This window comes from Phallusia mammillata, chromosome 1, assembly GCF_965637545.1.
Source record: "Phallusia mammillata chromosome 1, kaPhaMamm4.hap1.1, whole genome shotgun sequence".
Classification (NCBI taxonomy): Eukaryota; Metazoa; Chordata; class Ascidiacea; order Phlebobranchia; family Ascidiidae; genus Phallusia; species Phallusia mammillata.
In genome coordinates, this window is record NC_137252.1 from 31,123,162 (window position 1) to 31,138,010 (window position 14,849).

The 14,849-nt window shown below is 36.2% G+C and overlaps 2 protein-coding genes across 2 annotated transcripts; both read right to left on the reverse strand.

Moving 5' to 3' along the window:
- Positions 1-4,452: 4,452 nt before the first annotated feature.
- LOC145214320 (uncharacterized) lies at positions 4,453-7,822 on the reverse strand. Its single transcript, XM_080082833.1, has 2 exons — positions 5,279-7,822; positions 4,453-4,892 (listed from the first exon to the last, which is right to left on the reverse strand). Exon 1 carries the CDS (start codon positions 6,858-6,860, stop codon positions 5,715-5,717), a length of 1,146 nt encoding a protein of 381 aa, XP_079938959.1. The 5' UTR covers positions 6,861-7,822; the 3' UTR covers positions 4,453-4,892; positions 5,279-5,714.
- Positions 7,823-8,748: 926 nt separating this feature from the next.
- On the reverse strand, positions 8,749-14,039 carry LOC145214251 (cytochrome P450 3A8-like). Its single transcript, XM_080082749.1, has 15 exons — positions 13,865-14,039; positions 13,597-13,708; positions 13,389-13,438; positions 13,112-13,208; positions 12,931-13,010; positions 12,258-12,392; positions 11,887-11,953; positions 11,576-11,663; positions 11,279-11,409; positions 11,018-11,087; positions 10,680-10,840; positions 10,402-10,490; positions 9,898-10,035; positions 9,506-9,662; positions 8,749-8,943 (listed from the first exon to the last, which is right to left on the reverse strand). Exons 1-15 carry the CDS (start codon positions 13,933-13,935, stop codon positions 8,860-8,862), a joined length of 1,530 nt encoding a protein of 509 aa, XP_079938875.1. The 5' UTR covers positions 13,936-14,039; the 3' UTR covers positions 8,749-8,859.
- Positions 14,040-14,849: the final 810 nt, after the last annotated feature.

The following is a 14,849-nucleotide window of genomic DNA, read 5'->3' on the forward strand; positions in this document are numbered from 1 at the left end:
TATGGCAACAGTGCTTGATACCCGTCTATCACAAAAATAATCATGTAAGATTAATGTCGCGTTTAGTGTACTTCCTTATGCGCGATTATTTGTAAAGAATAACCTTTTGAACTCTTTGACTGATACCTAGAAGCTGTCAGTCAGTTTCAAAGCCAATTGTTTCTTTATTAAAACAGAGCACAGGTCCACACCGTACCGTCTCCAAAATAGAATGAATTGCGCCACAAAAACAAGTCAAAAAATGCAAGGCGCAGAACAAAACGTGCGCCTCGGGAGAGACGCGGGCAGTCACAGGCATGTTGCCATCAGCCACTTGTGCCGCAACCACGCACTACCAATTTGCGTACAGTCCGTACACACACGATGTAAATAGGCACACACTCACACACAATGTAAATAAATTAGTGACAATACCCCCCAACTAAGAGAAATCTTCTAGATTTTTTTTCTTTGCGTAAACAAATTTTCACGACAACAAATCACATCACAAAAACCAAGAAGTATTAGTAAAATTAAACGAACACCAACGGATGACAACATTACATAATATGCCCATTATTCCAGTCTGCTCATAAAATCTGCACCAACGTTATCCGAACCTTTGATACATTCATATTTTATGCGATAACTCTGTAAAAACATAGCCCGTCGCATAATACGATCATTGGTAAACTTGGCGCTTTCCAAATAGATTAAAGGTTGGTGATCGGTCTGCAACACGAACTCATTGCCATACAAGTATACACCGTATTTACGTACAGCCCATATAAATGCTAAGCACTCTTTTTCGATAGTAGAATAGTTGTGTTCAGCGCTACACAATTTTTTGCTCGCATAACTGATAGGAAACAATTTCCCGTCATGTTCTTGCAATAACACAGCACCAAGTCCCTTGCCCGACGCATCTGTTCGCAGCACAAACGTTTTACACATATCTGGTAGGTGCAAAATAGGCTCGTTTGTCAAGCTCGCTTTCAATGCTTGGAAAGCTACTTCTTGTGCATCACCCCAAATTACCACGTTAGGTTGTCCTTTCTTTGTCAAGTCGGTTAATGGAGATGCAATCGCCGCATAATTCGGCATAAAATCTCGATAATACCCTGTAAGTCCAATGAACGAACTGACGTCCTTCATTGTCACCGGGCGTTTCGCATTCTGAATTTTCCTGACGTTGTCCTTCTGAAGACCAATCACGTCCTGTTCAACGTTATGTCCGAGAAAATCAACACTGCTTGCACCAATGATACATTTTGATGGTTTGATTGTCACCTTCGCATCTTTTAGACGACGTAGCAAAGTTTTTAAGACAATAACATGTTCTTTCCATGTCTTCGTATGGATGATGATGTCATCAATATAATTCTCAACACAGTCCATTCCACGCAGTAATATTCTCATGCCTCGAACGAATGTAGCAGCAGAGTTCATCATACCAAACGGCATTTTAAGAAACTCATAATTCCCTTCTGTGGTCACGAACGCCGTCTTCTCTATATCTTCCTCAGCTACCGGAACCTGCCAGTAACCTTTTGACAAGTAAATTTTTGTAAAAAACTCACCTGCGAGTTTGTGAAAAACATCTGAAGCTGTTGTCATTGACTCCGGATCAAATACAGTCACTTTGTTTAACTTTCGATAATCTATGCATACTCGGTTTGTGCCATCTTTTTTAGCGACGACCACAATTGGTGAGGCGTAAGCGGAGTTTGATCTACGAATAACACCCAACCTCAGCATCTCGTCGATGTCCTTCTTCAAGCTTTCCCGCACTTTGTAGGGTACGGTATACGGCCTTGACCGAACAGGTCGATTGTCTATGAGTGTCACTCGATGTTCATGTTCCCAGGTATATCGTTAAAGACGTTGCTATATTGTTTGACTAGTGCAACTGCCTCGTCTCTCTCAGATTCTGTGAGATTTTCACCGTACCTTACGTCCTCTACATTTTCTTCAGCTACACATGGATACAACTCTAAGAGATCATTGTCATCATGTTCTTCTCCGGGAGAAATTATTGAAAAACAAGCAGAAGCATCTTTTGAAACGTCGCGTGTGCGACCGTCTCTTGCGATGTACTCTTTTAGTAAATTGATATGAAAGGTTTTGGTTTTTCCTCCCATATTGAGAATATAATCACTTAAACCAATTCTCTTTTGCACTACAAACGGCTTCTTCCACTGCATTAATAGCTTATTATTGTCTGTCGGCAACAACACAAGTACTTGATCATCTTCATTAAGACTACGGGGCTTAGACTTTTTGTCAAAGTGTTTCTTGTAACGCGTCTGTGATTTAGACAGTTCCTCCTGTGCAATCTTGATAGTTTCTTCCAAGCGCTCTTTTAAATCAAACACATACCTGTAGCTGCATCTTACATCCGGCTCTGTTGAGGTGTTTGTCCACATTTCTTTCAAAATCGCCATAGGCCCGCGAACACTTCTACCATAAAGCAACTCAAATGGCGAAAACCCAGTTGACTCTTGTGGCACTTCGCGGTATGCGAAAAGAAGAGCATTAATGTATCGATTCCACTGCCGTGGCTGGTCACAGCACAAGCGCTTGAACATTCTTTTAAGAGTTCTGTTAAATTTCTCAACCAAGCCGTTGCACATTGGGTGATATGGTGTTGTCGCTAGATGTCTTACTTTCAGAAGTCTCTCCACCTCTTTCATACAGTCGGATATAAACTGCGTCCCCATATCACTTAGAATCTCGTCTGGAATCCCAAGACGACTGTATATGTCGACTAGGGCTTCGGCCACTGCTTCAGTTGTTATGTTCTTTAGAGGAATAGCTTCAGGATAACGCGTTGCGTAGTCTACAAGTGTAAGAACAAACCTATGCCCATCTTCACTAGGTGGGTAAATTGGGCCAATTAAATCAACCGCAACATGCTTGAACGGTACATCCATTAATGGCATCTTTTCCAATGGTACCCGTGAAACACTTCCTTTGTGAACAGTTCTCTGGCATATATCACAAGACCTGCAAAATCGCTTGACGTCGCCATTATTTCCTGGCCAGTAAAAACTCCAAAGAATCTTATCAAGAGTTTTTTAGTTCCCATGTGACCACCCATTATAGACTCATGTGCTGTTTCCATTATTTTCTGGCGCAGCTCGACTGGTACAACAAGCTGGTAAATACACTTTCCTCTGTTAACCTTTGGATGCCGGAATTCTCGATATAACAACCCGTTGTCAGTTATGAAACAGGTAATTTGCTCGCCTTTGACCCGCTCTTCGTTCATGCTCCACAGAGATTTGATGGAAACATCAGCCTTTTGAGCGGCTTCGAAACCTTCTTTATCCATAATGGACCATTCTCCACTATTTAATTTGAACCTCCAAAGGACTTCGTTTTTTTTCTGAACAGATTGTGCTCGCGTCTCAACAGCACAACCCACCTCCCACGGACTTCTGGCGCCTGGAACATTTCCAATAATTAAATCGTGCAAGGTATTTGGCAAACACAGCGCATCTACTTCTCCTTTAAAGTATGGCGAATCCACAGATATTCTTGCCACTTCCGCTTCGATTGTCCTCGAATCTAAAAGCGTAACGATGCCTTTTTGACCGTTCAGCTGACAATTTTCAACAAACTCTTTTCTGACGATAACCCCCGTGCAGCCCAAAATCCATAGAAAACACAAGTTGTCGCACGAACTGGATTGCAGTGTTTCGGATGATGGGGATGAAATTGGGGCGAAATTAGCGCGAATTTTGCATTGCGCCTTATGGGGCCGATTTATAAAATGATTAATTTGGATACTTTTGCGGTGTTTGATTTTGCAATTTCTGCAAAATTTTGAATAAAAATATAACTACGCTCAACTTATAATGTTTAAATGGAACTGATGAACATGAAATAGAGTTTAAATCAGGTTTTAGCGGGTAAATGTTCCAGTAGATATACATGTAGCCTACTTAAGTCCCGAAAGATACAAAGGTTGTGATGTATATTCATCTAAAATTGGAATAAATAGTTTGACTATGTTCCTCCAAAATCAGAAAAGTCATGGCGTAATAGTGACGTCATCGTTTATTTACTGCATTTTGACGCTTTTAGCATATACTTAATTTTGAAAGCTTTTGGCAGTACCTTTAAAGGTGTTGTACAATCTTTCCCACTGTTTTTGACTTTTTTGAAAGATATTTGACACCTTTTTGTGCTAAAAATATTTATTGCGTCAATTAAGGACTATATACCATGTTGAATATGTGTACTGTCGTATGCAACACAACCGCAAGAAAAAATGCAATATAAACAAATACAACTAACATTGATGCATAAAACAACCAATATCAACAAAGTTGTTAAATCTTCTTGAATCTATTCACCTGTACAGCATAAAAAGTTTCGTGGGAAATTTTGCATCCAAAGTGGCACTTTTTTCATTTATTTCAGTTTCAGGTGATACTTCCCACAATACATGTTATGTGAGGATATCACAAAAAATCCAAATGATTTCATTAAGGGCATAAAATAACATGCAAGAATTATTAGCATTTTTCAAAATTGGTGATTCCATAAAATCAAAAAAGTCAAAACTTAAGTGACACACTGCACAGTATGACATGTTTTTTTGAAGCTTCGTAAACTCAAACACAGTAGTTACATGAAGTCCAATAGATCCTGTGTCAGCCTACTAAATGTCACTAAATTACATTTAAATCAATGAATGTTATTTGCCTTTCCATCTTGTTATGCATTACTATTTTATGTCATTAATTGTGTCTGTTTTAATCAAAATTGTTGCAAAATAAAACATTGGCATTTATGTTTTCCTTTTTCTGAGTCTATACGCCTGTTGGTATTGCAAGCCAGGAGCCATGCCAAACAGCAACTTCTTACACAGGTTTGGTGCGATGGGACACTAGATAATTCTTCTTCTGTAAGAATACTTTGAAATCAATGGATTGTTCATTTAAAAGCCCAGCCATTCACCAGTTTCTTCATTATATTGGTGCACTTAACTGGCCACCAAACCACTTTTTTTACTATTTTAAGTTGCAAGTTTATAAATGCACACTTTATTCATCTTATCATAGAACTGTTAAATGAATTGCAAATTTCTGTAGGTTTGCACTTTTTCCAGTAGCAAAAAAATAAGTATAACTAAATAAGATTTCAAAAAGTATAACTTTGATAAACAAACTGCTTTGGTTAACACTTAATATTTCTAAGTTTTTCAAATATCTGTACAGTCAACATTTTTGTTACTAAAAACGGTCGGGATCATTTATATTTACTACATTTTATTATCACAATTACTTACCATAAAGATTACTTTCACAAATTTGCTAGCAAACGATGCAGAAAAAATTTTTCGCCAAACTAGTGCCAATAAAACTGCTTTCCTGCAAACATTGTGCGTTGCCTAGCAACCAATGACGTCATTTTTACGTCACGCATAAATTTTCTTGTTAGCAAGGCAATTTAGAAATAAAAAATATTTAGTCGTTAAGCCAGGTTATTGAAAAAAACATCAAAAACCCTATCCTTTGCGTTGTTAAAAGCGTGCAAAGTCGCCCCATTTCACGCTCCATGAATTCTCGTGCGACAACTTGTGTTTGATAGATAGACTTTGGTGCAGCCTGCATCACGAAGTACATTTACAACATGATCGCCAATCAGCCCTTTCAGCAAAGGTAACTTTTGCGAGTTTGATTTCTCAATTCTTTCCACAGATTTAGGCTTTGAACCGCCACCGGTCACTCGAGATACTTTCTTTGCCAATGACGTCGTTCCCGCACTTCCACTCTGCTTAATTGCTCGTGAAGCAACAAACCGGGATTTACAGTCCTTTGCCACATGTCCCGCTTTGTCACAAATAAAACTGTGCGCGATGTGCGTGATTTCTCTTTAAGCTTGGGGCAAAACTTTGCCCTGTGTCCGTACTCCATACAGTTAAAACATTGCGCATTTGTGTCAAAGTTATACTGACCATCGTTCGGCAGCAAATATTTATTGCAGTTACCAGCCAAGCTCTTGTCATGCGCGAAAAGAAACTGATCTGCCACAGTAGCCAACGCGTCTAATGTCTTGGGTGCTTGTTCATGCAAATATATGGAAAGTTCTTTAGAGCACGACTTAGTAAACTGTTCTTTTACAAATAAATTGCGCACTTCTTTCCATTCCGTAGAAACACCAGACATTTCAACCCATTTTTGCAAATAGTTCTGTAAACGAACTATAAACTGTGTCGAATTTTCGTCTGACTTTGGTTTAGCACCACGGAATTTAGACCTATAACCGTCCTCGGTTAGATCGTATCTGTCTAAAAGTGCTTTCTTGAGAACATCGTAGTTGACTGCGTCAGCGTCAGATAATCTCGTATAAACCTCCAGCGCTCTACCTGTAAGAAGCGCACTGAGAGAGGTTGCCCAGTCGTTCCTGTCCCATTTGTTACTGGAAGCAAAACGTTCGTACCTGAGAATGTAACAATCGAGCTCATCTTGACCGTCCACAAAGGGTGGCAGTTTCGGCACCTTTGCATGACTTGTTGTGGCGCCCTCCTTAGCAGACTTTAACTCCGCAAGTTGTAAATCCATTTTCTTAAGCTCCATTCTGTGTTCGCGCTCAATTTTCGCCTCGGCCATTCCCCGTTCTTCAAGCTTGCGCGCTTCATTAATTTTAAGTTCTTCAAGCTTGCGTACTTCATTAATTTTAAGTTCTTCAAGCTTGCGCGCTTCATTAACTTTAATCTCTTCTAGCCTTCTTGCTTCACGTTCGTTTTCACGCCTCTCTTTGCGTTCGTCGCGATCACGTAACTGCTGGTCATTGACCCACTTGACCAATGCTTCCCCTGAAAGTCCCATTGCCTTCCCAGTTTCACTCAAAGCTTGAACTGTTGACATTCTTCGTCTGTCGGTGTAGAAAAGATTCGTAGTAAGGTTATCCCGGACGAGCCCCCAGATGTCGCGTTTAGTGTACTTCCTTATGCGCGATTATTTGTAAAGAATAACCTTTTGAACTCTTCGACTGATACCTAGAAGCTGTCAGTCAGTTTCAAAGCCAATTGTTTCTTTATTAAAACAGAGCACAGGTCCACACCGTACCGTCTCCAAAATAGAATGACTTGCGCCACAAAAATAAGTCAAAAAAATGCAAGGCGCAGAACAAAACGTGCGCCTCAGGAGAGACGCGGGCAGTCACAGGCATGTTGCCATCAGCCACTTGTGCCGCAACCACGCACTACCAATTTGCGTACAGTCCGTACACACACGATGTAAATGGGCACACACACGATGTAAATAGGCACACACACAATGTAAATAAATTTGTGACAACATCAATTCATAACTGGGATCAGCCCTGAAGCGTCTATGCAGACCAGCGATCACGACACACTTATATGTAAATCATAGTGCCCCAGGCCCATTGAAGTCGCCACACCGAATCAGCCGGTCACCAAGCATTCATCAACATACGGCAAAGCGTAGGCTAGCGGTGGGATTCGAACCCACGAGTCTTTCCGGGACTTTCGCTCTACCAGCTGAGCTACGCAGGTTTACTGGAGAATCCGCCGCACCGTTGCCTGCCTCGTATGTTACACATGTCAGCTTCGTAGTAAGATCGCCAGATTGACAAGTATCAGTTAAGATGAACAGAAATTCATATCTAGGATAAGCGCTCAAGCGTCTATGCATTCAAGCGTTTACGGCACACTCATGTATAAATCAAAGCTAGTACACCAGGCCCATTGAAGGCGCCACATTGATTTAGGTATCTTTAATCATGATTTGTTTTAAGATGTCAGGATCACTGGTAACCAATCGTGGAGACCGTACTGGCTGCTAAATCATAAACGTTTTTGTTAAGTTAGTAGGCAATCAAATCTTACAAAACACTTCAAACAACGTTTAAATTTACCTGACTGAAAATATATTAAATAAATGTTAGAAAACAACTTGATTTCTCTTAAACACTAGCAGGTGCCAGACAGCTAAAAAAATTCAAAGACTTTTATTCTTACCCCTAAATTTTTCAAAACTAAAAGAAACAGATTAATTATGACAAAAGGTACCAGCAAAACCTAGTTTAGCTAAATCAAAACATTATACAAATTTTGAAGATAACTTATTTATACAAACCAAATCCAAACAAAAGTTTACAAACTTCACAAATATTTTATTACACTACCTTATGAGGTTTGGGAAAATTATATGTAAAAGTTCCTATATTTAAATGCTATGTGGGATATTTGTGGATAGATGTATAATGTGGGGTATTCAGGCTCTTAAAAACTTGCCATTTCCGGTGTAAATAAAATCTGTAAAATTGAAAAAAAAAATATTCTTTCATGCTGTAGTTACATTGAAAAAGTTCAAAAATAACATTTGTTTGAAACTTGACACACCCTAATTACTTTTATTTGTCTTAAAATCCCAAAAAAATATTTTATTTCACAAGTTTCCTACAAAAGTATTTTTTGGGGTTTGATTATAGGTTTCCAGAAAGTAGCCCAATTTATTTTTTATGTTATTAAGTCTTGATGACCAACAAATATTGTTGTTTTAAAAATTACCTTGCAAGGCATCAAAGTGCTGCTATCAAAATCTAAGTTTCCAAAGACAAAAAGTCTATTGGCAACTGCATTGTGACTTCTTAAATATTACCTAATTCAGAACTTTTACCCAACTATATGGGATTTTAGCATATAGTTTGATTTTGGCCTTTACATGTCTATTCTGGGATTGGAACTTTTTGATAACTTACTGTTTTTCATTGTTTAAAAAACGTTTTATTTTTCTCAACATTTTCTGCCACAATGAAGTGATACAAACAACAAGACAACTTTATACACTAACTACATTTTTAAAAATTACACAGCACTGTATGTTGATTTCTTGTGCTTTACTTCAGAGGTATTGCCTTGAGATGCAAAACATCAACCTTCGGTCTCATGGTAGCTTCAAGTATAATTTCAATCGGAGGTTCCTTAAAAACAAAACACAGATAAATAGTATTCACAAAAAACATTGTCACATAAATTGAAGAGGTCATAAATAACACTAAAAGTCAATAAACTTTTTTTATTTTTCATGCTACCATACATGTTTTACATGTGATGGTTGTGTTGTACTAAATGCCCAAGTATTAACAAGCATAGTTGGATATCTCAATCTGGCAACCCCCTACTACGAAGCTGACATGTGCAGCATTCCGAGTCCCGGAAAGACTCCTGTCGTGGGTTCGAATCCCACCGCAGGCTAGATTTTTCTAGCCTACGCCTTGCCATATGGTGGTGAATGCTTGGTGACCGGCTGATTCGGTATAGCGCCTTCAATGGCCCTGGCGTACTGTGATTTAGTTGGATATGAATTTGGAAAAGTGGCATCAACTTACAGGTACATCCATAAGCTAATGTTAAAAAAATTCTTCTAGCCAGGATTGGCCCACTATTAAACTACCTGAAAGAGCAAAGAAGTGCAGTATGTTATTGCACATCCTACATTACTGTTGCTTTCTATTAATAATGAGTTTGAGCAGAAATTCTTACCGGTGTATCAGGACAAACATCAAGTTCAAAGTTAAGTAGAACTTTGCAAATGGCCAAGCGAATTTTCATGAGAGCTAATCTCAATCCAATACAGTTTCGTGGCCCAGCTCCAAATGGTTGAAATATTATGGGATCAATTTTAGTCATGTCCTCCATCCTGTAATGGAACATGAATATTCACAGTAAGTCAATCAAACCTAATAAAACTACAAATACATTTCAATAAAGGATGGTTAGAGTTTGTGGCAATGTAATATTTCTATACACTTGCCACATACAAAGAAATTAATAAAAAATGCAAAGGAATAACCAAAATGTATAAATCTATAAAATCAAACAAATTACTTTTTTCAAACTAAAACAGCTGACCAAACTTTATGATCAAAAAGTACCTTTCTGGGATATATTTTTCTGGTTCATCCCAGTATTCTGGATCTCTTGCCATTCCATATGCCGGTATATCAATATGAATTTTTCCAGGAATAGTAATTCCATTGATTGTGATCTCCTTTTCACAGTATCGTCCATTTCTGCACACATTTTATTTTTTACCGAAAGTGACAGAAACTAGAAAGGTGGCTTTCTAATATGCAATTTTATATATTCTATATCCTATTTACCAATTTACTATACACATCATTTGATTTACACATATGATTGTCTTTGCAAACAAAAATAGAGTGGCCATGGCGAAGCTTGTTCTTACTGAATAACTCCCCTTCAGGTAAGGGGCGCATAAAAATATGCCAATTCGCTAGTTTTATAATAACAATAAATTTTATAACAGTGGTATTGAGGATCAAATAGAAACAAAAAAATCCAAAGGAACCTTCCTGTGTTTTAGGAATTCAAACAAATTTGCAATAATAAATTTAAACCCCTGAAAAGTTATTCACCTTGGTGCTGGTGGGTACAGTCTTAAAGACTCGTTGATGCATTGGGTCAAATACTTCAAACCATTAAGTTTTTCATAATCCAACGAATTCTGCAAAAGATTCCAGTTTTAATTGCACATTTTAATTAACTTGTTGATCAAGAAAAAACTGATAATGCATTGTTTCCCTGTTTAAACAGATTATTGGCTACATACCCTTAATAGACTTTTAGACATTATGACATAACATGCTGCTTTTAAAAAGTCATGGCTTTATTTCTAAATAAACAGATCTCTCACATCCTCATTAACAATTTCCTTGATTTCTTCTCTTAATTTTTCTTGGACATCCTTGTGCCAGGCAAGGTTGAAAGCCAGAAAAATGATTGCACTTGATGTGGTTTCGTAACCAGCCAGTATCATTAGAACTCCATTTCCTGTGATCTCCATGTGTGTTAAACCTAAAAAAAAATGAGCAATGTAACTTGACTTTGTGCAGCGTTTCTACTGGTTAGTAATGACTTAAGTGATATTGGTTATAGCTGTTATAGTTTGTATAGAGGAAGGTATTGAATCTTTCCAAACCAGCATTTGACTTGACTTGATTTGTAATCAGAAAAAAAAGGTGAAACACAAACCTTTTGTTTTGCTTTTAGTTTCCTCCTCTGAGATTTGCGATTCAGCCAAAAGTTGCAGGACAGTTGAAACCTTTAAATATTTTTGTTTTGAAACAATGGGTCAAACATGTACTATGTTTTGTCTTTACCTTTACAATCAATTCAATTTAAAGACACCACCAAGTATTTTCAGTAACACTTACAACTCTGTAGACCATTTTAAAACTTACTCAGGAATATTTCACTACAACAACTTTAGTATTAGTAAGTTTGTTTCTTTACCTGTTTTGGATCTGGACTGGAACTTATCTTTAGAACAGAGTTTGTCAGATTCTCAAAGTATTTGAGTGCATCTCGTGGAAAAAAAGTAAAGTCCAATTTTTCAACAATTTTTTCCAGCCATGGACATATAACTAAAAATGAATTCACCAATATTAAAATGTTTCTTCCTGAAGCTTATTTGTTCAGTAAAATTAGGTTTATTATTACTAAATACATAAATCTTAAAACTAACAACATTTGTTTTTACTAAATAACTATAGAGAAAAACCAAACTAAAGCATGTTTAAAAACATTTACTTAAAATGTAGAACATTGGATTTGAAAGAATTTTTGCTTGAAAAAGTTTCTTGGCCATTCTGATTGCTTTTGATTCTTTTTCATCTTTCTGTTTAAGCAATCATATTTAACTTTGTTTCCATATGTATTAGATCAATATGGAAGTATATAAAAACAAAAAAATTATAGTAACAGTTTTTTTTCTAAATTAGTAACACTTACATAGAAAAATTGTTACATAAACATCTTTATATCAGTTTCACACAAAAAACATGTTGTTTATATACAACTGGTTACTGCAAATTAGGTCTAGTCATTTTCACACCACAAACCTGTGCATTGACATCAACACCAAAAGCTGCTGAGCAGATTGCACTGAGGGTATATTTTCCAAAAACTCTGTAACATTTAGGTTAATAAATGTGTAATGGGTTGGCAAAAACTTAACAGTATATTTTCATTATGTATACTTTTTGGATATATAACAGATGGCATAAGAAATTAAATAATGAAAAAAAAACTTTTGTAACTTTCACCTTTTTTGTTCATTTGGCAACAAATGATTTCTAAATTTGCATGAGTGTAAACCAATGATTGCTTATGTTTTTTTAGTTCTTTTAGAAAACAAGTGAGTTAAATTTGAGAAACCATGACTTTTACTGCCATATTTTTTCAAAAAATCTGTGAGTATTAAAAACCTTACCCTTTGGTATCAAACACTCCATCATTTTCTTTTGCAATGCTTTTAAGATTTTCCACCATTTCATCTGCACATTTGTCTATTACACCAATCATACTTCGAAGCTTCGATGTTGAAAACATGGGTGATATAGTATGTCTGCAAACAACATGTTTAAACTTGTGGACCTAATTAATTTTCACATGTACTGCACATTGGTATACAGAACAGAAAACACAATGTGCAAAAACACAAATTTCCATTTGCAGCCAGGGTGTGTTTATAAAGAATAAAGTTGACTTTTACACAGCTCAATTAAGTATGTGGATTTTTAGCACATTTCTTAAAAGAGTCATGCACATAATCTACAAATATATATATGTATGTGTGAGTGAGTGTGTGTGTGTGTGTGTGTATAAATATATTTAGGGAGGTGTAGTTTTCCTGTATGTCTAAGTGTTCCGTGAATTTTGTGCATTTTATTATCTTTATTGTGTTGTGTTTCTCTGAGAATAGGTTATGTTGTTTCATCAGAAAATTTTTAACTATATTAAAATATATTGATATATATTAAAATTGATGAGGTAAAACAAATCTCATTAATAATAAAATAAAAAATCACTGAAATTGACAACTTCTTAAAAATCGACATGTGTGGCTGTTTTATTTGCTCATTAACATAAAATAATCAACCTACCTGACCCTCCTCCATGTATCACCAGTAATATTTGTCAATCCATTATTGAGGGCTTTTCCATTTACTTTTTGCAATGTTTTCTAACAAACATATTTATATTATTTTTGTTGTAAAAATTCTAAGATTTTGGTTTGTTTTATTAAATATTTTTGTACAGCAATTTTTAATGTTACTTTTTTACCTGTCTGTCATAAAAGTTGTTAAACTCCTTAATCATTATTTGTTTTAAGATATCAGGATCGCTGATCACGATTCTTGGAGACCAGCCCATGTACTGGCTGCAAAATAATAATAAATACTTTTGTTCAGGTCAGTAGATTTATTACTTTAAAATGAGAAACGATCTATGAAAATTTTTACTAAAACAACAAAATAAAACATTCCACCAGCGTTTCATGAGAAAAAGCATAAAAAAATGATAAAACAGTATTTATCAAAACAAAAAATATCGTATTTACCCATAAATCATTCCAAACTTTTTCTTCATTTCTAGATCAGTTGTAAAAAACTAAACACAAATTTTGTAAATAGCAAAGGTGTAAGTGTAACTTCCCAAAGCTAAAACTAATACTTTTTAACATTGAATTTTTTTGTGACAATAATATTGAAGAGTGAAAAATAATAAATTCAACACAATGACTTTAGGCATTTAAAATATCACGCTACCTCACTAGGTTTGGCAAAATTATATCTCATAGTTCCAATCTTCAAAATGCTTGGTGGATAGTGCGGGATGTTAAGCTTTTTCAGAAACTGCCATTTTCGGTGTAAATAAAATCTGCAAACAGAAGATAAAGTGTTTGAGACTGCAATAAAATAAAAGGCTTTATGACTATATATATCATAAACAATGATTTTCATTAGGTTGTTTAAATTATGTTGGAATTTTTACAAGTATTTTTGCTTTTAACCCGATTGTTGGGTTTAAATTTACCTTGCGAGGCATAAAAGAGTTGCTATCAAAATCCAGGTTTCCAAAGACAAAATATCCAACGGCGACCACATACTAATGCCTAAGATATTTGGGTAACTTCAACAAAATTATTTATCTGAATATATGAACTCTTTGTTAAAAAAATAGGTCCGATTTCTGTCCTGCGCCCTGATAAAAAGGAATGGGTTGCTAATGAGTTTTAAACAGGCATTACAATCGGTTACTTTATCCAATGCAAAAACCGATGCAGTGTTTTACCTTACTTAATGATTAACACGGCTTTTATCGATTAAACTTGCCTCCACTAGGAAGCTGTATCGACTTTTTGCCAAAGATTGTTAGTTACTTAAAAGCGACAAATGCACTGCCGTTCCATTCACTTAATAGTTTGTTGGTTTTCGCGACTGTATCCCTTCGTGCCACATTATCATAACGTGTTACTATGTTTGTTGCGTCAGGATACACATGAACAAATTACAATACAATACAAAAGTACAATACATTTCTAAACAATTCCTAAAACTTTTCGCAAGTTAAACACGTCTAATTCCCCTTCACTATAACTTAGCTTGTTTCTAAATTGTTTTGTACAGTTGATATAACGTGGTTAAACCTTAGTTTTTCTCAAAAAGTGCGTTATACCAAGAAGGGTTTAGATGAGAACCAACCAATATTTTAGTGCGTAGCTCAAGGAATATTTAAGGTGTCTCTTTTCACATTTCCGTTTGAAGCTACACAACCCCTAGGTCGCGTGCACCTGTTAATTGTCGATTTGTTTGGTGGTTCGCAGTTTTAAATAATATCTGTAAGACTATCTGCCAATCTACAAAGCTCTTGCTTCTTGCACGTAACAAAGTCGTTCAGGTTACCCAGCTTCTAAATAACAAAAGAGCATCATTCAATCCATACTCCGTGCTACCCCTCTCTTCGACCAGCGACTTTTGAAAGGGCTTTATGGTCGCATATCAATCGGCAAACAGCAAAT